Source organism: Nuphar pumila, chromosome 3 (genome assembly GCF_984573655.1).
Source record: "Nuphar pumila chromosome 3, dmNupPumi1.hap1.1, whole genome shotgun sequence".
NCBI lineage: Eukaryota > Viridiplantae > Streptophyta > Magnoliopsida > Nymphaeales > Nymphaeaceae > Nuphar > Nuphar pumila.
Window position 1 is genome coordinate 73,553,845 of NC_143251.1, and position 23,412 is coordinate 73,577,256.

At 39.8% G+C, this 23,412-nt stretch overlaps 1 protein-coding gene and 1 long non-coding RNA gene across 2 annotated transcripts in view; one reads left to right on the forward strand and one right to left on the reverse strand.

The window, feature by feature from the left end:
* Nucleotides 1–2,062, forward strand: part of LOC149843019 (transmembrane protein, putative (DUF2358)) — a 47,542-nt gene extending 45,480 nt beyond the window's left edge. Inside the window, exons 4-5 of the mRNA XM_089999539.1 lie at nt 825–1,175; nt 1,796–2,062. Of these exons, the coding sequence (XP_089855665.1) occupies nt 825–1,175; nt 1,796–1,897 (453 nt within the window). The 3' untranslated portion in view covers nt 1,898–2,062. The remainder of the gene's footprint in view (nt 1–824; nt 1,176–1,795) is intronic.
* Nucleotides 2,063–11,981: 9,919 nt separating this feature from the next.
* LOC149843020 (uncharacterized) lies at nt 11,982–13,033 on the reverse strand. Its single transcript, XR_016431106.1, has 2 exons — nt 12,995–13,033; nt 11,982–12,172 (listed from the first exon to the last, which is right to left on the reverse strand). It is a non-coding gene; the product is annotated as an uncharacterized LOC149843020 (long non-coding RNA).
* Between the last annotated feature and the right edge of the window lie 10,379 nt (nt 13,034–23,412).

A 23,412-nucleotide genomic window follows, 5' to 3' on the forward strand; every position in this document is an offset into this window, starting at 1 on the left:
AAGATCAACATAGCGTGAAAGCAACAACAGAAATTGTGAACAAATAGGAAGAGGAAGATTGCAAAGAAAATAGAAGGGAGAAAAAGACAAAGTGATGATTTCAGGAACACGGCAAATGTATTTGGAGAAGTGAAAGATGAGGAAAGAAGAAAATGTTGAATGGTGAAAGAGCAGGAGATGATCTGATTTGAAGGGATTCAAACTGTTCTAATATCACGAGGAAAACTGCAGACTGTGATTGAAGAAATAATAGAAGTTTTGAGTACGAAAGTAAATATGTTAATCTTCAAAGGAAACTTTAAAACGCCTCACATTCAGTTGAACTATGAGTTATTCATCCATAGAAAAGTTAAATTTCAGTGGAAGTTATGGTTTAATTTGGTCAGCTCGGCAATGTTTCTTTAAGTTCAAGACATTTTTATAATTATGAAAGTTGGACTAATCTTATATGTAGTTGATTAAGAGAGACCTCGTCTGGCTGCTGCTAAAAAATGCAACCTTAGTTATATGTGAAGATCACCATGATCTTGGCAATTAATAAAATCAATTGGTAGTAAGGCAATTAAAACCAACTGGCAGTGTATTTTATTGAATGAGGATATAGACCTATGGTTGAGTCTAAAGGACTCTGTTGAGCCCATGGCTTCTGTTAGCGTTGAGTTTCCAATGGATGCTATCCTATGATTTGGAATTGTTTGCAACTCACCAAGACTTTAAAGTGTTGGTTACAGTGTCGGTTCCTAGTTTAGAACTCTACAATGTTTTTGGTTTTTACTTTTCAAGGTCTTTTCTCATGTTTCTGGTTCATTGTCTCTTTTTCCCAGACTGTTCAGGATGTGGTGATGTTATCTACCAGTGTTCTGAGCATCAAATGGATGGTAAGAGGAAGACCCAAGTTTGTCGTTGCTAGTATTGGAGGAGACTTGATAATAAGCATCAATTCAGTTTTTACATTGAATCAAATAAGTGGTCAAGTGCTTGAACATGAAGAATCTTGGGATGTTTCAGCATCCCCAGTCATCGGACAGTCATACTTCTGGACTTCTAGACGACTTTATGCTCTAACAGAATCTGGCAAAGACATTGCTGATACTATCACAGAATTGACAAGTCAACTTTCAAAGGGAAAGGAGAATTTGGAGATTTTTCCAGACCCATCTGGTGATCCAACAAAGGTAAGTTGCTTCTATCTACTGTAATTAACAGCACCTACTTGAATAAACCTGAACCCAGTGAACACAAGATTAGTAGTTTCCCTTTTTCAGTTTCACCATTTAGGAAGTCTAGATTATTTTTATTCAATTGGTTTGTCAAGCTCAACAGACAAAAGAGGCCTGGTTGGTTGGTTCTTGCCTAAATCCTGTGTAATTTAAACTGGGTTTGGGGCAAGTTTGCTAGCCCTTCTGCAAAAGTGATTTAAAATCACAAGAAATACTTGTGATTTTGAATCACTGGTTGACGCAAGCGACTCCTTTTCTACAAAAGTTGACGAATCTGTTTCTTTTTAAGCCTTTCCCTCATACAAAGGGAAGGGAACCATGATCTCACGTCTGCATTCACTTTGAGATTTTGGTTCTCTGGATAACCAAAATCTCACATTTGCAAAACTGGAGAGTGATTCTCTGAGGGGTCTAAGCAAATGTGCTATTAATTTCTTTAACAGCACTAGAGATATTTGCGTCAATTTAAGTGCTGGAAACAAAGATTTTAGCTGCTAATAACTGGATTGAAACTTTTCGTTGTATTTTTTGTGTGACACTGAAAGTTTGAAATTTCCCCCCGTTTCTTTCTCCAGTTCTTCCAAAGGGATGACAGCTTCCAAAGGGATGCCTACCAGATTGCCCTCTTCCTTGCAGTGCTTTACTTTGTTGTACAGTTTCTTAAGGTCACGCTGTGATCTCTCTTTCTCTCTCTCCTATTATATATATATATATAACCATGTATATCAATTTGTATGTTATTACATGAGCGTTTTATATCCGTTGTAATATTGTTTATATCACTGCCTAACTCTGCCTCAGGCATTTTGTATATCTAATATAAGTTTCTTGAGAATTAAAAATTGTGCTGCCGATGATCTAATCTTTCTAATGCTTTTTCTTTTCCTGATTCCACTTCCCACAGTTATGGTTATGGGCCTCATGGCACATTTTGGTGCTTGAATTCGTTTTTCGTCTAAGCTAGATACATCTTAGCAGCCATTTTAACTATTTTGCAAAGGAAATGTGATGTTACTTGCCTCAAAGGTATTTGACGTAGTGTTACAGCCCGAATTTCAGAAGATGGTGTGGACCCGAGCTTTAGGATTCACACACATTTTCCTGCAGGCATTGAAGGCCGTCCAGGCCTAGGTGAGACCTAGGTTGATGACATGACAGTTGATATGACTTCTCTAATGGTGGACAAGTCAAAGATTTGGAGTCCAAGGCAAGAGAAGGAAAACAGAACATGTGTCAAGCTTAGAAAGCATGGCAATTATAGGAGACGTGCCATGCTAGAGCTATGGGGTGCTCCTTAGTTCTAGAAGTTATTTAATGTTAATTAATTAATTATAGAAGAGCCTTTTAGTTCTAGTATAGTGAGTTTTTTATGTCATTAGGACTGGGGTGTCAATGAGTCTGGTTTACCCAGACCCGACTCGGACCAAACCCTATAGGGATCGGGTATGATGACAAATAAGAAAATTCGATTAAGACCCAAGTTCAGATCCAAAGGTTTGATTAATACATGGATCTAGGTATAGTTTGTGAAATTTTATACTAGACCGTGGCCCGACTCGAGTTCTGATTAAGACCTACAAATTTTTAATATAAAAATGATAAAAAATATTATTTTATCGGGTCTAGTTCAGGTTGTTCTTATCGGGTCTGGGTATGGTTTCTTTTATAGTAGACTCGATTAGACCCGTGTCCAAACCCTATACCATATTCGAAAATCAGATCTAAGTATGGTTCTACTTGTGTTAACTCCCTAATTAGGACTCAACCCAAGTTCGACCTATATAAGGAGGTCTTGAGCAGCCATATTAAGCATTGAATAATATTGAGTTCTTCTAAGGCTTAGTCCTTCCCCTCTCTTTCTCTTTATTTTCTTTTCTTTCTCTCGGTGCCCCTACCCTCTGACCCTTTTGGATGTCTCTACTCTTCCCTTTTCTTTTTTTGATTTCACCTAGCACAATGTGTATGGTGGTGGATCCAGCCTACGCCAAGGGCTGAGAAGCTCTTCATGAGTTCCTTTCAAAGATTCAAAAAGGCTACACTACTCGAGAAAGTTGTTCAGAAGCCTTTACAATCGTGGTTATGTTGTACTGCCCTTTTCGAAGCCTAACTTTGGTAATCTGCCCTCTATACCTCTAATATTAGTTTTCTAGACCTGTAATAAGACCTTAGGTTATATCATCTTGCTTTTCATAGCCTTAGATTCAAACCTACATCTACCTAAATTAACATGAAAAACCCTTATTTTACTGTTTGAGCATCTCATCCACCCCAATGACCTATTTTAATGATCATTAACCTCCAACAACCTATCATAACCCTGACACATGTCCCTAAGTTTCTATCAAGCCCTTGGTTCAGTTCAAATTATATATGAACTGAAGCATGTTTTTGATTAGCCTCCAGAGCTGCCTTTACCCTATTCGATTTCCCTATTTACTTTATTGTATCTAGCAGAACAAATCACGATAGCACATAGCCTTCATACGTACAAATTGTTTCAACCTTTTATCAATCATTGTGTAAATTGCGATAGTAAGATCGTAAAAGTAAATCATAATTTTCACTGTACACAACGCTAATCGCTTTTATGATTTTCATTTACGAAGGACGAATATTACAATGATTTGTTCACATAGACAAAGCTTGTAAAAGCAAATCATGATAGGAAAAATATTGTTATTCTATGAAACTTAAAGATTTTTGGTTGTAAGTCGATTTGTATTTATCAAGTTACCTAGATTTGTAGTTCACCAATAAACATCATGTCAATTTGTTTTTCTTTATCTTTTTTGCCTTTTATCAGTCATTGTGTAAATCGCGATAAGACAAATCGTTGTATATATACTGTATTTGAATTGTTATACCAGACCCCAAACACGTCCAACCCAACCTCATAGGGATAAGAACTATAGACACAATTCTCTCACTTCTATCAGGCTTATGCTAGAATACCCATTTATTACTAGCTTAGGGCTCCCTTCTGGACTAAGCTTTGAACTGATTCAACTAGATCTTGAGGAGGGTGCAAAAAATTGGTATATTAGTGAAGATCCATTCATGAACCATGGATCATGAGACTCGCAATCAGATTTTGATGGGTCTAAAAGAGGTGTAGCGTGAGCTTGCATCCTTGTAAAAAAGGACAAATTTGCATTATGACCGGAGCATAGAACTCTGAGAGACTTTGAAGAATGAGAGTGAATTTGTACTTGGCTCACATAAAAAAAGAGAGCAAACACCCTGTCTGTACACAGCACATGTAAGGATGACACAATCACATGCCACCTACAGGCACGCTACCTATGGCAATGGCCTTTGGAGGCCCCAACCCCAACATGACAGATCTATCAATTGAATATCCCACCAACTGATTTGCCATCGACAATGATTCCTTCTCTATTGTGGCTATCACTGATGCCACAACAATGCACCACGAGCCGGTAGCACATCTAGTCAAATTGGCAACTCAACTAGCCTGCATCACACGACTGCGGCCATGATGACAATGACCATGGGTTCAATATCACTGAGCGTAGGGATACACCCTTGTGCGCAGTAGCATACCAGATCCCTCAACCTGCTGATGACAGTGCACTACCTAGTGTGCAGGGCACTCAAGCATAGCCATCCATTACTCGGTCTGATTGACGACAAAATGATGCAGATTGTACAAGAGATGTAGTTGTAGTTCGAGTCAAAGAAGAACAAGAACCAACAATGGCTAGTTGTTGGTCGAGCCATCTCAGTTATGTAGCATGACCAATCAACATCAACTCAGGTCATAATAGGTGAAACATAAACCACTTGACCCTTGCTAAAGGATAGAATGTGCAACAGGATGTGGCGCTCATCAGTTCCACCACTAGGGTCCCTAATGATGAAGGGCGGTTGGGAGTGCCCAAGCCCTTACCTGTGCGAACAAAATGTTTGTTCAGTAGCCTCCTGTTCATGGTGTGTATGTTGGCCAACCAAACTCCCTCTCTTCGATAGTTCTTACATGCAGGCACCGCAGTCCCTTGCATAGGTGTTCAAGAGTGACAAGCTGAGTTTTCTATGGACGTGAAGCGACGTTGATTTTGACTTTGATATAGAGCAACCATGTTCCAAACTTCTTCGCGTAGACTCAACTCAACTTGGGAGTTGGATAGTGGTTAGGAAACAACGAACGAGCAACCACAGAGTCATCGCAATGCATGGGGTTGATCAAAACCTTATGTTTAATTCGGGTGGAGTGGCCAATCAGTTGGCCTGTGGTCTCTCCATTTTTTGGGGGCAAAGTGGTGTAGAGTGTGGTGGTTTGTTACTGCCTTGTAGACACAAAGTTTTTATAATGCATAATTGCTAACATATTTTGAAGACAAGTGTTTGCAAGTACCCAACAAGAATTGAACACCCTCACACGAACGACAAAACAAATCACCATCCATTACTAGACAACATAACGAGAATGTCGTCTGTCGCAGGACAATAAAACACGAAACGCCTTCTATTGGATGCCACAGTTCTTTCGTTGTCCGCTATATCAAACACGTAGATAAACTTCAAGGCTTATCCCTAGCTCATCCCAATCGCCTTGCATGTCTTTCAGGGTGGGGGACTCTTCTTGGACGAGTTTTTGTATGAGAAGACTCTCTTGGTTGAGAAATTCATATCTCATGCTTCACTTTATAAATAGGGGCTCGCGCCTATACTTCGAACATCTAAAAATTATCAAAAAATCTGGAAGCTGGATCTAGATGCTCACGTGTTGACCCTGCAAGAACATGCTTACCCAGGCCTTGTCAATATATTGTCCCGACGCCATTGAAGAACATTCATATATACATGAAGAGCTAACGAAGAAAAAGGAGCTTGAAAGATAAAATATACATTTGAGTCTTAAAAAGGTATTTTCCCAAATCCCTAATAGGTTTATTCTAATTTTATTTAATCTTTAGATTAGGTTTTATACATGTTTTTATCTTTGATTCACATACTTGAATCCGCAGCGACGCGATTCGAGCTACGAAGATTGAGAAACCTACCCCGTCTTTACCTTCTCATCTGATGAAGGATGGTCGGAGCTTGCAGTGGCATCCCCTATGATTTCACGAATCTGGGTAAGTCCCATCTTTGCCAACATTCAAATATTTTTATCAACAGTTTTTTATGACCGTGATGGAACGTCATACTTTTTTTTAATTTTCTTAGCTAGAATTGCATCACTGGAAGGTTTTGAGCTCTAACGAGCCCAAAATCTCCATTTTCTTTCTATATCTCTGTCCGGATGACAAACCCCATTTTGTCGTCCGTTGAGCTTTGATCATTCGTTGACTGCCATCTGCTCAGGTTTGGTCATCCACTGACCGCTGTTCAACTATGTTATATCATTCACAGACCCTCGCGTCCACTTGTTAGGCCATCCGCTGAATGATAGCATCATCTGCTGATTGACAACGATATCTGCAGATCCTCGCATCTGCAGGTTCTGTCGTCTGTTGATAGGCAATGCAGACCGTAAATTGTCGCATCTGCAAGTTCTGTTATCTATTGACAAGCAGTGTCGCCTGCAGATCCTTGCATCTGCAGGTTTTGTCATCTGTTGACAGAAAGTGTCATCTGCAGGTCCTCGCATATGCAAGTTTTGTCATATGTTGACAGGCAGTGTCGTTCACATATCCTTGCATCTGCAGGTTTTGCCATTCGCTGACAGGCAGCGCTGTTTGCTGACCCTCGCATCTGCTTATTTTGGTAGATTTTCTTTTTAATTTATTTTATCTCGCGAATAGGTTGCTCTGCATTAGATTCATGCATCAACATTATGTTTTAGGCTACATCACAATTTAAAAATCCTTGCTAGAGACTTGCATGTCACATAGAAAATAGAAAAATACAACCTCCAGCAAGTTAGGGCTTGTTTTGAAACATTATTCAATTCTATTATGTGTTTCTTATTTTTATCTTCCTCATTTCTTAGGAAAAAAATCTCTTTTATTGTGAATTTTTTAAAAATCTCTTATCTTATCATTTAGATTTTTGGATTTTCCACCGGTAATCTTAAGTTGTTAGCTTGGTTATATCAGTGGTGGTACCATTGGAGTCAGATATTCTACACTAGTATCTTTAAGTTGTTAGCGTGAGTATATCGGTGTGGACCCAAAAGGAAACCTTGAAACCTTAAAATCTGAAGAGACCTCGCAGATTAGTGGACATAACTTTTTAGGGTACCCATTATTTTGAAAATGTCTCGTTACTTTTTTAGGCCTATGTAAACCAATTGTTTGGGGGTATAATGAATACCTGATCTAAGACCCAAAAACTCCAAATCCAATCCATCATAGAGAAACCACTTTTGGAGAATCCTATGTACGGGATGACACCCTATATGATGCAAAACATCATATTCGATAAGGATCCTAAAGAAATGACCTATACTGGCATCCCTAATAAGACTATGGACAACCGAAAAAGAAAAAATGCCCTGATGTTTTTTGAGTGCAGCTCACGTTATCCAAATGGGTTACGAGATTAGTTCTAGTATGAACGAGTCTACCAAAAGACGAATCCTCAAGACCTCATATTTCAAAGCTTGGTCTGAAGAACGACACTCCCATCAGTCTCGTTAAGTCCTTTATACGGGTTACAGGATAGAAGTTCTAGCATAGATGAACCCATCAAGAGAGGGACCCCTAGGACCTCGCATTTCAAAGCCTGGTCCAAGGAAGAGGATGTGCTAGCATAGGCCTCACAAAACATGAAAATGATGGATGAGAAGATGAGAGAAATCTAAGAACAATTGAGATGAGAACATACTGAAAGAAGAGTTCGAAGAGCCCATGAGTCAGAATGTGAAATTGCACAATCCGATAGAGAAACCAAAAGAAGGGCTAGATGGACTCCAGAGTCGCAAGAGGACATAGAGCATAGCTAGTGGGGAGAGTCCCAAGTGTTTGATGTGGAGAAGAGGCTCCATAGATCCAAGCCATGTCATCAAAGTCGAACAGAAAGATCAAATCACTAGAAGACATGGTTCAAAACCTAACATTGAGAATGAGATACATGGACATGAATAAGAGAGAATATTCCATAGATGACTTCCTGTCGGAGGGATACACTGATGAACATGATGAGACCTATGTAAAATTCTTAAAGTTTAGTGAAAGGGGAGACCCAATGACTCACTTGTCTTTATTTATGGGAAGTATGACCAAATATCAAAACAATGATAAGAAACTAATTAATTGGTTCCTCATAAGCTTAAAGGGAGAACCTTTGTAATAGTTTGCCACCCTGAACCTCCAAAACGTTAGAGAATTCAAGCAGATCATAAATCTGTTCATGGAACAATTCAAATTTAATGTTGAGGCCTTTCCCACCATCAATTAGTTGTATAACCTGAAATAAAAGAAAGAAGAAGGGGCTCATGAGTTTATAAATCGCTGGCGGTCCATGGCCAACATAATGAAAGAGTCGATCTCTAACTTTCATGCCCTGATCATAGTTATAAACAACTTTTTCTAGCATATATGGACCCTCATCAATATGGCTCAGGTTGAAACATACATACACTGAACTTATCGAGAAGGCTATCGCCTTCGAGGTGGATATCCGAAGAGGAGTGTATGACAGATTCTTGAAGCACAACAGGAACAATATCTACCGGAAGTGGGATCCGTCCAAGGGTCAGGTCAATAAGGGTCAAAAGGCGAGCAATTAGATGACCGCCCCAAAGAAAGCAAACTCAAATAGAAATGGATATGGTGGAAACCCAAAATGGACTAAGAACAAAGTGTTCTCTAAGTTCCAATAAACTCAATCAGACGTTCTAGATTTTCTGTTGAAGGAGTTGGTAAAGTTGCTTGAGGTGTCAAACCCACTACAGATGAAAGAAAATGATCTGGCTAAGTACTGTCGGTATCATAGAGATGTGGGTTATGACATCGAGGAATGTTTTATCCTCTGGCACGTTATCCATGACAACATCGAAAGTGGTGACCTCCTCGTAAATCAGGAGTAAAAACAGTCCCAAGAAAATGAGGACACAAACCACAATGAGGAGGAAGAAATCCAAGCTTGTGATCCTAGAGAGGAATGGTTCCCAAAATAGGTCAGCGAGTATAACCAACACAGTGGTTTGCATTCTTCGAGTCATCTCATATAGTGACGGTTCCTGTCAGCCATCAATGGTTCTCCAAGTAAGTTACCAAGGGGGCATGAAAGTACAAAAAAAAAGCCCCACAAGAGAAAGAAATTCTAGAGACATCCCCTTGGATAACTGTGATTTGCGTGAACTCATCTGACGATCATACCAGGGTCTCCCTTCCTGTGTCTTGCAAGAAAGATCACATCCTACAAAAGGAGTCTCCTTGTGCTCTCACTCAAGAAGAAACGTCTAGGAGGTGGGGTTAACGATGTAAAAAAGAGTACACTCTTATTTCCTTACCAAATAATTTCTCGACATAAAAGCCCCAAGCACAAGAAGATAGACGATTATTAGTTTAGAGGTCACTCTTAGCACAAACAAGTCTATGAATACCTCAATGGGTGGAAAATCACCTTAAACATAGGGTACCAACCTTTTCAAGGACTAGGAAAAAGTCAACAATGTATAAGAGATCCTCTCCCAATAGTGTCTAAAGTGAGAACCCACGATCTAGGCTATAAAGTGTAAAAGGGAAAAACTCACATGGGTCTTGAAGAATCACTTCAGAAAGGGGCCAACCATCGTTAGCTCAGTAGAAAGGCCCGTCATAGGAGATAACACAGGGTTGACACTTCCATTGCATCAACTCAGCCTGGGCTCACAAAAGTCAAACAAAAATCTGGGCTCTTCCACCTCTCATTTTGGAAAAGACTAACATGCTCAAAAAAAGGCAATCACAAATCAGGGTAGAGCCACAATGGTATGGAGAGAAAATGATATCTTGCATGGGTCACCATTCCACAATCCTAGGTAAGCCTTCAAAAATCTAGACTCTATAAATAGCTTTTTGAGAAACCAAAAAAATAAAAAATAAACAAAAACCCAAAAAATAAAATTAAAACTTTTTAAAAATCCAAAAAGAAAATAAAAAAGAGAAAATCCAAGAAAATTCAAAAAAGATTTTTCTTTCTAGGGTCTAAGCTATTCTCTTCGTTGCAGGACATACTATTCCTGTTGACAAGACTAAGAAAGCTTTTGTCGAATCATTTTCTTTTGTTTTCTCTAATCATTCTCAATGATGCCTTTTTGTCCAAAATCATATAGGGGCATCTCAAAGGAGTTTAAACCTATGCAAAACTCAGGGATACGCCATTGTAAAGTCATCCAAAGTCCAAATCTCTTAGACAAGAAGGGACCTCTTGCAGCAAGCGTACAAATCTCCAAACTGGCTCGACATTGTTCGACGAGACCCAAGTAGTCTTGAAAACCCATTTACCTTTGGACATTGGTCCAATCTCGCTCGATGGGACTCAAAATGGTATCCACACTCCAGTTGTTCTTGAACTGGTCTGATCTCGTTTAGCAGGACCCATAACGGTCTTGACAATTCAGTTTACATTGACTCCAATAATCATAGGAAGAAGTTAGAGTTTCATCATGATGCTAGGCATATCATTGAAAGATCATTAAAAGTTAGAGATTTTTTTCTAAAACAGATCTAACTTTCTTTAAAACAGTCATTATCTCAAGTATGTCCCTGCATCCGAGAGTCTACTACATAAGACATCCAAGTTTTAAGAATAGACATACAATGAGGCTAATGTATTTTAATCCAATAATTCCAGCTCATGAGTTTATAAGGATGAATTATAAGAGCATAAGATTATTATCGATGCATGAATGTAGATCCAACAAAAATATGCATAAGCAACCAATTCTACGAGAAAGAGGTTGGGTGTTGAATACCTTTAATGCTAATTAGTTTCATAGGTTGGTCTCTTGAGGAGCATTTTCTTTTATCTCGATGAAAAAAAAAGAAAAACCAATACTTACCTCTCGATTTATAGCATGGTAGCACGCTTCGATCTTACGATTGCCTCAACGGAAGATATTGAAATGAAATAAAAAAAATGAGAGGTAGAAGGCTCCGGCCATATGGCCTTTGGAGGCGGAGGTTGGATAGCTAGGGGCATCCTTCCTGGACCGGGAAGCTATGAGACCCATGGTTGCTAGGCCTTATGTCAAAGGATGACAAAAGTGAAGAATAAAGCTCCTCCGAGCTAACAATAAAAACTTTAGGTAATTTACGCAGGAGCAAGAGGTGCACTTGAATGCATTCTCATCAAACTCTAGTTCTTCAGAGTTTAAGCTTTAGTGAGGACCATCAAACCTAACAGGAATGCCTTGACACTACAACAGAGCAGTAGATTAGCGACGACCACCTTTCGTCGCTAATCCGTCGCTAACCATGTTAGCGACGGATTAGCGACAACGCGGCGACAGTATGCTTACGTCGCGAATATTTCGACGCTAACTGGCGACGGAATAATTCCGTCGCCAAGTCCGTCGCTAATTGCGACGGAATAACGAGCGCTATATTCCGTCGCCAATCCGCCGGTACTAAACGGCGACCACGGCGTGACGACGGATTTAATTCCGTCGCTAAGCCGTCGCTAGATTAATATGAATAGCGACGGAATCATCCGTCGCTAATCCGTCGCAAAAACGAAAAAAAATCAAAAAAAATTTATTTAAAAATTAATTACGGAGAACTGTACAATTTATATTTCCTGTACAATTTATATTTTCTGTAAATAAAAAACAAACCACACAAAAAAATTCATATAACAAGTATCTATAATAATTAATCGTTCCACCTTAAAACTAAGAAGTTTAATTATTTACAATTCAACAATTACAATTAGGAAAAATAAAAAAAATAGAACTTCTTCAACACAGTCCTCTAATCATCGCCAAGATTTTGTGCGTCTTCTTGTTCATTGTCTTTATCTGTCCCTTCAGCTCCACTACCCTGATTATCGCTAGCAGCCTACACAAGAAAAGAACAGTCAGTATTGATAAACAAAATATAATGAAATAAATTACACACTATATGTGATTCTATCATGTGCTCATGTGTGATCTAAGGCAATAAAAAAACTCTATATGTGATTCTATCATGCTCATATGTGTGCTAAGGCAGTCAAAAAATTGAATATGTGATTATAGCATGTTCATATGTGTTCTAAGGCATATAAAAAAACTCTATATGTGATTCTACCATGCTCAGATGTGCTTTAAGGCAAGCAAAAAACTATATATGTGATTCGATCATGCTCGTATGTGTGCTAAGGCAGTAAAAAAATTGAATATGTGAATATAGCATGCTCATATGTGCTCTAAGGCAGGCAAAGCCAAAAATTTTATATGTGATTCTATCATAAATGATATATAACATGTTCATATGTGTTCTAAGGCAGTTAAAAAACTCTATATGTTATTATAGCATGTTCATATGTGTGCTAAGGCAGTCAAAAAACAGAATATGTGATTATAATATGCTCATATGTGTTCTTAGGCAGTAAAAAAACTGAATATGTGATTATAGCATGCTTATGTGTTCTAATGCAATCAAAAAAACTTTATATGTGATTCTATCATGCTCATATGTGCTCTAAGACAGACAAAAAGTTAAATATATATATATGTGATTCTATCATGCTCATATGTGTGCTAAGGCAGTAAAAAAATTGAATATGTGATTATAGCATGTTCATATGTGTTCTAAGGCATCTAGAAAAACTCTATATGTGATTCTACCATGCTCAGATGTGCTTTAAGATAGTCAAAAAAACTATATATGTGATTATACCTGAGAGGGACCTGGAATCGAAGATCCCCTATCCTGAACAGCGCCCTTGATCTCATTTCGGAGAAAGGGGGCGACGGTGTATTGGAAGTAGTTATTCAGTGATTCATTAATGATCTCGCGTACATCATCACCGGAAAGAATAGTCGGCTGCTTGGAGCTTATGTCGGCGCAAGAAGTTGGTGAGCCGTAACTGGAAGAACCAATAACTGGTGAAGTGTTCATATTACTCCCAAACCCGAACACGCGACCTTTTTTGGGTTCACCTGCTGCAGTCACCCATGCTGTAGGATCAAATGATGGATGCTGAGTAGCGTCTTCACCATATCGCTCTACCATTTGTTGCTCATATGCCTCCTACAAAATAATGTTTAAAGTATTCATTAATAATTAATGATAACATTATGATGACTTGCATATATATTGCAATGATTATTAATAGAATTAATACATACCGTTGTCGTTCTCGCCTTCTCTGATACGAAGACTCCCGTGGTCTTCCGTTTATGTGTTTCTACAAACACATCCTTATATGGTACACTGCCTCCTTTTTCTGCTTCCTGCGAAGTTAAATGACAAAAGATTTAGTACACAAATTTGCAACTATACTTATAAAATTAATATTATATATTGATGAGTTACCATTTTCTTTAGGTGGCTCCCAAATGTCTTAGATCCACCTGTGTGTAGATGGGCTTCGGGCATCTTCGATCGATTTTGTGAAGCCTTCGCAGAGCGATTTTTAAATGCATCTCCCGCCCACATATCGCACATTTCATCCCAGTAATCTCTCCTGATAGTAATAGGACCATGGCCCTTCCACAGTAATGGATCATCTACTACGCCAGATGCTTTTTTTGCTGCAGTCTTCATAGTGTGCAGCATGTCTGCAAATCGATTGGCAGCCACCTTCTGCCACACCTTCCTTGCATCATTTTCTTCCGCCGTAGTTGCAAAGCGATTCGAAGCCTACAAATATTTTCAGAAAGTTAGTAGACATTGCTTAAATAAATTAAATATGAAACACATTAACTATGAGGAACAACTGTATACCATGAATGAGGACCACAATCTGTCTAATACCTCATTTGGGTACTCTTTCCATTGAGCAACTGGTCCTGGTAGATGTTGAAGAAGTGAATTCCTAATCTCCCGTACTACTTCTTGTGGCTCAAACCTCGTGCTGCACATGAATTGTTACACAGTAAATATCAATATAAAATATTTAAAAGATATGCAATAATTGAAAACAAAATACTTACGGTCGATTATCGATATACACTATTCGAATGAGTCTTCTTGTGCCAGCCTGTGAAGACCCTGTTTCCTGTGTTGGCTGTTGACTTGTGCGATCAACTGGTGTAGGTGGGTCGTATACAGGCGCAACATCATCTGTAAAAAAATACACACCAAGTTCTCAGAATGTGCATTTGAACTAATCAAGCATCTAATTAGTTATATGATATACCTATCACAGGAGCCCGTGAAGATGAAGGTTGAGCCTGGCTACTACTGGATGAGCGACCACTATAACCTCCACGAACCATATTCTAACAAATAACATATGTCATACAATACATTCAAATAATTCACATCAAGTATTACAATGCATTCAAGTCATTCACATCAAGCATTGCAATGCATTCAAATAATTCAAATCATTGACATCAAGTATTGCACTAATTCAAATCATTCGTTAATTGCATAAATTATAATACATTCAGATAAATTACAATGCATTCGAATCATTCGTATCAAGTATTACAATACATTGAAATAAAATTTTTAATCATTCACACCAAGTATTGCAATACAACTCACATCAAGTATTACAATGCATTTAAATAGAGGTTTGTAGTATAAGATTTTTTTCACTAGCTTGAGAATTCTTCCTCGTCACTAGTTTGACTTTCTTCTTCTTCTTCTTCTTCTTCTTCTTCTTCATTGTTTGCCCATCCACTTGGTACATCATTTGGATCACATTCCTCTATGAATGTTTCATCAGCCAATGGAGATATGACATGCATATCATGCGCAACATCGTGACCATAAGCGAAGTCACAGACATCATCTGATTGATAGTAATCACTGTCTTCAGCTAACTCATCTTCTTGTAACTGATCATACTCGGGGTATAGTTTGGATTTCACCTTGCAAACTGCCCACCATTCATTTCTATCTGACTTTTTTATACTCGGATATGAAGTATAATAAACTTGTTGAGCTTGCGAGGCTAATATGAATGGTTCATATGTTCCAAACCTGGATTTATGATTCACCTACACAATGCCTGAAGCTTTGTCGAGTCTTGTTGCAGTTGGATCAAACCAATGACACTTGAATACCGTAACCCTGTTATTCATGCCTAAGTAAGTCAACTCCATTATTTCCTCTATAACACCGTAGTAATCATGTTCATTTTCACCGTAGCTGCTACCCTTGACACACACGCCACTATTTATCGTTGATTTGTTTATACCGTAGTCTTTTGTATGGAATCGATAACCATTTACGATATACCCGTTGTAGCATTGCACAACTTTGGTCGGACCATTTTCTAAATCACATATTCCTTGATCTTTAACATCACCATGGCGAACCTACGCACAGACATAAACAATTATTGTGATCACGATCAATTAAGTAACTTAGTGTTGTTTATAAGTACAAAATTTATGTTAGCTTCTTTACCAACTGTTTCAACCACTCCACAAACTTAGTTTCACGTTCTTTTTGTACTTCTGCATTAGTGAGATGTGAAACTTTGCTTTGCAACTCCAGATCAAATCGTCTGCAAACCACAAATACTTATATTACCGAGCCATGTATCCACATATAGAACATAAAAGGATTTATAATTGAGTTGCATATACATATACTTACTCGATGTATGGGTCGATCGCTGAACAATTAAAAAGAATATAGATGTGTGCTGCATCTTGCTCTCGATCTGTCAATAGCCTTGATCGGCAACTACCAAATGCATGCCCAAGTCGTTGAAATATCGACAGCTTGTCAGCTACAGTTACTTGTTCTCCATCATCGTTACGGGGCGGGCATGTGTAACGTGTTGAAATATGAGGTTCGAAGTACATAGATGAGAAATTTGAAATCTCTTCTAAAGTGTACGCCTCACAAATAGAGCCTTCTACTCTTGCTTTATTACGAACCTTTTTTTTTAGGTCGAACATGCATCTGACAAGAATATACATTTCAAATTTTAAATATCTGTCATTAAAGAGACAAATATAAAAAAACATATACCTTTCAAATGGGTACATCCATCGATATTGCACAGGGCCACCAACCCTTAGTTCATATGGCAGATGTATGATCAAATGTTCCATAACATCGAAAAATGCTGGCGTAAATATCTTTTCTAACAGACAAAGTGGTGATGACAGAGTCCTCGAGATTCTTTACATCTGATACAATGACCTCCGATGCGCACAATGTTCTGAAAAATCCGCTCAACTGAGACAATACCCCCCATATAGGTTTGTCTAACATATCATGGAATGCTAGGGGTATCAATCGTTGCATAAAGATATGACAATCATGGCTCTTCAACCCATATAACTGTCCATCGTCAATCTTCACAGCCCGAGCAATGTTAGAGACATATCCATCTGGAAATCTCAGTTGTCTCAACCATTGACATACATGTTTTATTTGATCAGGTCCGAGCACGTACTTCGCCTTTGGTTTCAGTACTTTGCCATTATACTCTTTGAGTTCCAATTCTGGTCTTTTACATATTAATTTTAAATCCATACGGGCCTTCGGATTATCCTTCGTTTTTCCTTTAATATTCATTACTGTATTGAACACATTATCAAACACATTTTTCTCTACATGCATCACATCCAAATTATGTCGTATCAATAGGGTCAGCCAATACGGTAGTTCCCAAAAAATAGATTTTTTCGTCCAATTGTGTTCCTTCCCAAATCCACGGAAGGGTGTAGGACTGCGGGCATCTGTTAATACATTTGGAAAGTATCGCAATCTTCTTAAAATCTCTATGCCAGACAATCTTGAGGATGGACCTTCCATTTCAGTTGTGCCTGCTGTAAATGCATTCTTTTGACGTCGGAACGGATGATCGCTGGGTAGAAATCGACGATGGCAATCAAACCAGCAAGGCTTCCTTCCATGCCTCAATCTAAAAGCTTTGGAATCCTCCATGCAGTACGGACAAGCCAACCTCCCATGTGTGCTCCAACCAGATAACATACCATATGCAGGGAAGTCACTGATTGTCCATAGAACAGCGGCCTTCATGTTGAAATTTTGTTTTTTGTGGGCATCATACGTGGTAACACCGTCATCCCACAGTACTTTTAATTCATCAATCAATGGCCTTAGATATACATCAAGATTTTGGCCAGGTGAGGTCGGACCAGGGATCAACAGAGACAAGAAAAGATTTGGACGTTTCATACACAAGCTTGGTGGAAGGTTGTATGGAGTTACAAATACTGGCCAGCATGAGTATGGAGTTGATCTACCCCCAAATGGATTAAATCCATCTGTACATAGACCGAGTCTAACATTTCGCACTTCCATTTCGAAGTTCTGATGAGTACGATCAAAGTGCTTCCAAGCTTCAGCGTCAACAGGATGCGTGATCTTGTTTTCATCGTGTCGAACTTTATTTGCATGCCATCTCATGTGTTTAGCTGTCTTTGAAGACATATACAATCGCTGCAATCTAGGAGTGATAGGAAAGTAGCGGAGCGACTTGTATGAAACTTCCTTTGATCTCGTGCTACCATTGCCTCTTGTCTTTGGCTTGAACCGATGATGCCCACATGACGGGCATGATATGTCGTTTTCCTGCTCCTTGAAATACAACATGCAGTGATTTGGACAAGCATCAATCTTTTTGTAACCCATACCTAGAGCGTTGACCATAACTTTCGCACGATAGAAATTTTGTGGCAATTTCTCATCTTTAGGCAACATACTCTTCACAATCATGCACAAACGGTCAAAACATGATTGACTCAAATTATACTCGGACTTCAAATTCATTAGTTGAAGAACTGCAGACAAGATAGTGTGACTCTCACAACCGTTCCAAAGTGGCTCATCAGCATCTTTAAGTAAATCATAAAATCTACTAGCTGCATCGTTTGGTGATTCTTCATCTACGACAGTTCTTACATCACTAGAACTCATAGCAGAACCCAGTTCTGTTCCTGCAGCATCAAATATCAAATTCGTATATGGATTATCGTGCACCACATTCACCCGTGCATCAAAATCGTTTCTAAATTCTTCTCCATGAAACGCCCAGTTCTGATAATCACTCACAAAACCCTTCCTGTATAGGTGATCTCTAACGCCATGAGGTTCTACAAATCGATTATTCTTACAAATCTTGCAGGGACACCTAATCCGACCTGTGGGATCTACCGTACTGACACTCGCCGTTGCAAATTCAATAAAACTATCGACACCATCCATATATTCATGCGATAACTCATTGTCCACTATCCTACGGTACATCCATTCACGGTTTGCAGTCATTCTGTCGTATGATGTTACGAATAGTATCCTAACGAATTAAGAAAAAAACAATCAGAATGCGACGATGAAGAAAATATCAAATTTATCATGCAATATACTATGTCAAACAATAACAAGAATTTTGATGCATGCATTGATAACTTAATATTTTCATGTGCAAACTATTAATGACATGATACAATCATTTGAAGCATGCTTTTATTATAAAATTTCACATGGAAGTCAAAATCAAATTGAAAGTAACTACATGCAAGCATGGATACAATTACATCAAACATTGCAATACATCATAATCATTCATATCAAATAAATGGCAAACATGTACCTGCAGCAAACACACTTCAATATCTCACTAACTACTACCATGCTTAGCATGGACTCCGTACTCCAAAAATAAGAACACTTCCATATTTCTACATTAAAATCATGCTCAGCATGATCTCCGAACTCCAACAAAGCAGTCCTAGATATCAACAACTAAGTGAGTGTGTGAACAATAAAGTGCTGCATTCAATAAATTAAATAACATGTGATACGTTTGCATCACTTACTCACCACGGGTATTTACCCGATTTGCATTGTTTTTGTCATTTACTTACCACAGGTGGCCGAGCACGAGTTGGTTCCGTTGAAAAATCTGCACAAAAACAAAACAAATTAAGTAACAAACTAACTAATCATGAAACAAGATGAAACACTAACTAAAAAAATCGGGTATTTCTCTCAAGGTACGGGCATTTTCTTATGTGAAACGTTTGAGAAATCGGGTAGAGGTAGGATTTCCATGCATGTTTTGATGGAAATCCATGGCGAATCAGTGGATCTACGAATCCACTATGTTATATTGATATTTTTCCTTGTTTTTCATTTTTTTTTTCAAAAAGAAATCCATGGCACGATCGATGTGGTATGGGTGTCGGCTGACAGACCAGCCGAAGTCAAGCCGTGAACCCTCGTTGTTGGCCCAGCCGAGTGATCGGCTGGGTATGATCCCTTTATTTCAAAAAAAAAAATCTTTTTATTCACGTTGGTGGCTGTTGGCTGGCTGGCAGCCAGCCGAGTAGCACTCGGCTGACTGCCAGCATGCTGGCAGGTGCGCCAGGCCCAACACCCAGTCGGCTGGGTGCTAGGCGAGCCTATGACAGGGCCATAGCCGGCCCAGCCGACAAATTTTTTTTTCAAAACAGGGAAGGGGGTTAAACCCCCTGCCGGAAAGGCAGTTCCGGCATGGGGGGTTGACCCCCTGCCGTGCCTTTACGGCAGGGGGGTCGACCCCCCATGCGTTTCCGGCAGGGGGTCGACCCCCCATGCCTTTCCGACAGGGGGTCGACCCCCCTTGCCGGAAACGCAGGGGGTCGACCCCCCCTGCCGGAAAGCACGGCAGGGGGTTAAACCCCCTCCGTTTCCGGCAGGGAAGGGGCGTACCCCCTGCGTTTAGAAGAAGAAGAAGAAGAAGAAGAAGAAGAAGAAGAAGAAGAAGAAGAAGAAGAAGAACCTGCGCTTCGCCGGACGGTGGCGGGAGGTTGACGGGGAGCGGCAGCTGGCGAGCGCCGGCTGGCGAGCGGTGGACGGGGAGCGGCGGCTGGCGAGCGGCGGTGGCCGGACGGTGGCGAGGGCCGACGGGCGGCGGGAGGGTGCAGTACAGCGAAACAGGGAAAAGAGAAAGAGGGATGGGATTAGGGATTTACGCGACATTTAGCGACGGCTTAGCGACGGAAAAATTCCGTCGCGAAGCCGTCGCGAAACCCAAATACCAAAAAAGCGACGGAATATATTCTGTCGCTACTCCGTCGCTAATTAGCGACGGAGTAGCGACGACAGAGTTCCCTCTCTAAATCCGTCGCTAAAATGGTGTTCTTGTAATCAAAAGTAGCGACAAAAACATGCAGTCGCTAATCCGTCGCTAAGTAGCGACAGATTAGCGATAAAAGTCGTTTCCTCGCTAATCCGTCGCAAATTAGCGACAGATTCTATCTCTAGCTAATCTGTCGCTAAGTAGCGACGGGAAAAATCCGTCGCTAATTTCCGTCGCTAATTAACAATTTTCTTGTAGTGTGAGACTTAATCTCATATCCCTATAACTAGTCGCTTGAAATCGAAGTAAAATTAAAAGAGAAAAAAATATCAGTGAAGCCGAGTGTTGTTATTTTAGACCAACCTGAGAGGAGAAAAGTTTAAAGTATAGGAATCTCAAGTGTAGGAATTAACTTGTTAGAAAGATTTTAATGTTTGAAGAAAAAGAAAAAATTTGTGACCTTATATGACAAAACTCAAAAGCAACCAAACATAAATGTTTTTTAACACAAAACTAAAAAAACTAGCTTCATAAAAAGTGAATTGACACAAAACCAAAAAATTGAGATTTAAAAAGTGAATCTCATTTGTGTGAGATTCATTTTCTCATGAGGTCTCATGAGATTTTGAAACTGAATCTCTTTTGAACAGTATTTTCACTTTTCAAAAACACAACCAAACATACCCCAAGAATTAGATAGGATTATGTCAATGGATCGGGTTTGACCTGGACTTAACTCGTACCAAACCGTATAGGGTCAGGGTTTGGTGATAAATAAGAAGGTCCATTTAGAATCCGGGCAGAACCCGAAAGGTTCGAATAATATATGGAGCCAGGTATGGTTTGTGAAATTTTGTACCAGCCCCATATCCGACCCGAGTTTCGATTAAGATCCGCAAATTTTCAATGTAAAAATGATAAAAAATATTAGTTTATCCGAGTATGGTATGGGTCTGGGTCTATCATCATCTCAAGTCAGGTTTGGGTCTGGTTTCACATGGGTCTGAACCAAATCCTACCCATTGACACCCCTAGATAGGATTGAAAAGTTTATGCTTAGAGTAGGGGCTGACATAGCTCAACTAGGAAGAGCTTGTGGTCTTCCCAAGGCTGGGGGTTCAACTCCTCCTTTCGACGCACACGCCCCTTTGATCCGATGGCCTCCACTAAATGGGATTAGGAACCTAAAGGTTATAACAGTGGTATCACAGCCAACAACCGATTCAGCAGACCTACTTGGTTGGGAGTGAGAGCTGATAGTGTAGATGACAACAATTGCAGTTGACAACCGCTGGACCTTAACTGACCTATGCAGACGAGCCACAATGCTCTCCAACAGGGGCTGCATCCTCAACCTCGTGCGCACGATGAGGCACCTCAAACGACACCATCAGCACTGCCACCCTGATTTAGTATCAGTGGGTAACTAACTCCGAAGCTCAATTTCCATGAACCTGCCGTTCTTCGTTGGCTTCATAACTCCCGCTCACCATGAAAATAAAGAGAGTATAAAAAGAAAATTGGAAGGGTGAGTATAATGGCCAGCAAGGCAACAACATTCACAGTGGAAAGAGAAGGAAAAGGCATCCTACCACCGTGGGTCGCTCACATGGCCAGCAGGGTGGTTATGATAGTGCTGAGATGAAGGCACCAGATCAAATTCTGCTGGTGCACAGGTGTATCCATAACTTTTAGAGGCGGGCCAAGTAAGACAAGGTTATCATGGGGGCCCACCCGGGCTTTTCCTCACTTCAGAGAGTTACTCGTCATAAAAGTGAGAGAGAGAGAGAGAGAGAGAGAGAGAGAGAATGTAACAGTCTCCTTTTAACTCTCAAGTCTCACTACTAAGCTATGTAAAATCAACACCCACCACGTGGATGAAAAAAAAAGGTTGGCTCTCTTCGTGGGCTGCAATGATCCACGTGATGGTTGAGTGGGGCCTGCCTGTTTTCTTAAAAGAAGATCTTGTTGATTCGGAATTGGAAAGTGGGAACATACCGAAACTGGATTTGCTTGGATGTTTTGAAACAAGCTACTTAGTTGGGGCTGAATCTTACCAGATAGGATCACATCAAATTTTGAGTCGAACCAATATTGACTAGGTCACCCTATTGGACCAGATTGACCCAGATGGATCAGATAGGTGGTGAGATCCAATTATTTATATTGAAGCAAATGGGTCCAAGTTGAATCTTACCATCTTCTAAATGGGTTGTATGGTTCCAGTAAAATCAGCATTGGATCTGGTTGAACTTGCATAGATCCGAATAGTTTTGTTTGGATCCACTCAAACGCTATTGGATTCTGTTGGACAGGCTTGGACAGAGTGGACCGTTGGAACAAAACCAGATCTGCATGTGGGATCCACAAAAAGGTTTGACGGTTTTTGCTTTCATAAAATCAACGTCAGTCCATCTTAATTTATTTATTGGTTTGGATGCTTGATATCATGGGTTAATTTCATGAGTTTTGAATTGGGCAAAGGTACGGAATCCCCAAAATTTATAGTTTTAGCAAATTCACATGGTTGTCTGGGATAAGTGGAACGATTCAGCTAGGGATTTACCACTTTCACTAGAGCGGCTGTTTGGATTGCAGCTGAAAAGCTGATATTATAACTGAAAGAGCATTAGGAAGATCGTCGAAACAGTTATCGGTGTGGGAACTGGTCTAGTACTTGGTAACTACCATGTGATGATGGTGGAAAGTGAAACATGGAACTGGAGTCGTCAAACAGTTCCATTATTTCCTATAACTGCATTAATCCCAAACGACTTTGGCACTGGGTATTCCCCACTTTCCACTCCGGCTATCTTGACTGCTGGTTTCCAAACAAGTGCAAATGCAGACAATTTAATGCATGGTTGGCACACTCTCCGGCTTAAACCAGCCTACTTGGCAACTCACTTCGAGTGGGGTCCCAACCGGCGATTTGAATCTTGGTCATTTTCTTACAAGAACTCGGTTGGGACTTGGTGTTCAACTGCTTTGACCCACTACACCCGACCGAGTTTCCAGTGAATTACAAACTGTTAAATTGCGATTGCTATGGGTGGCATCAGCCTTACGTGTGCATAAATTTCCTGTTTTT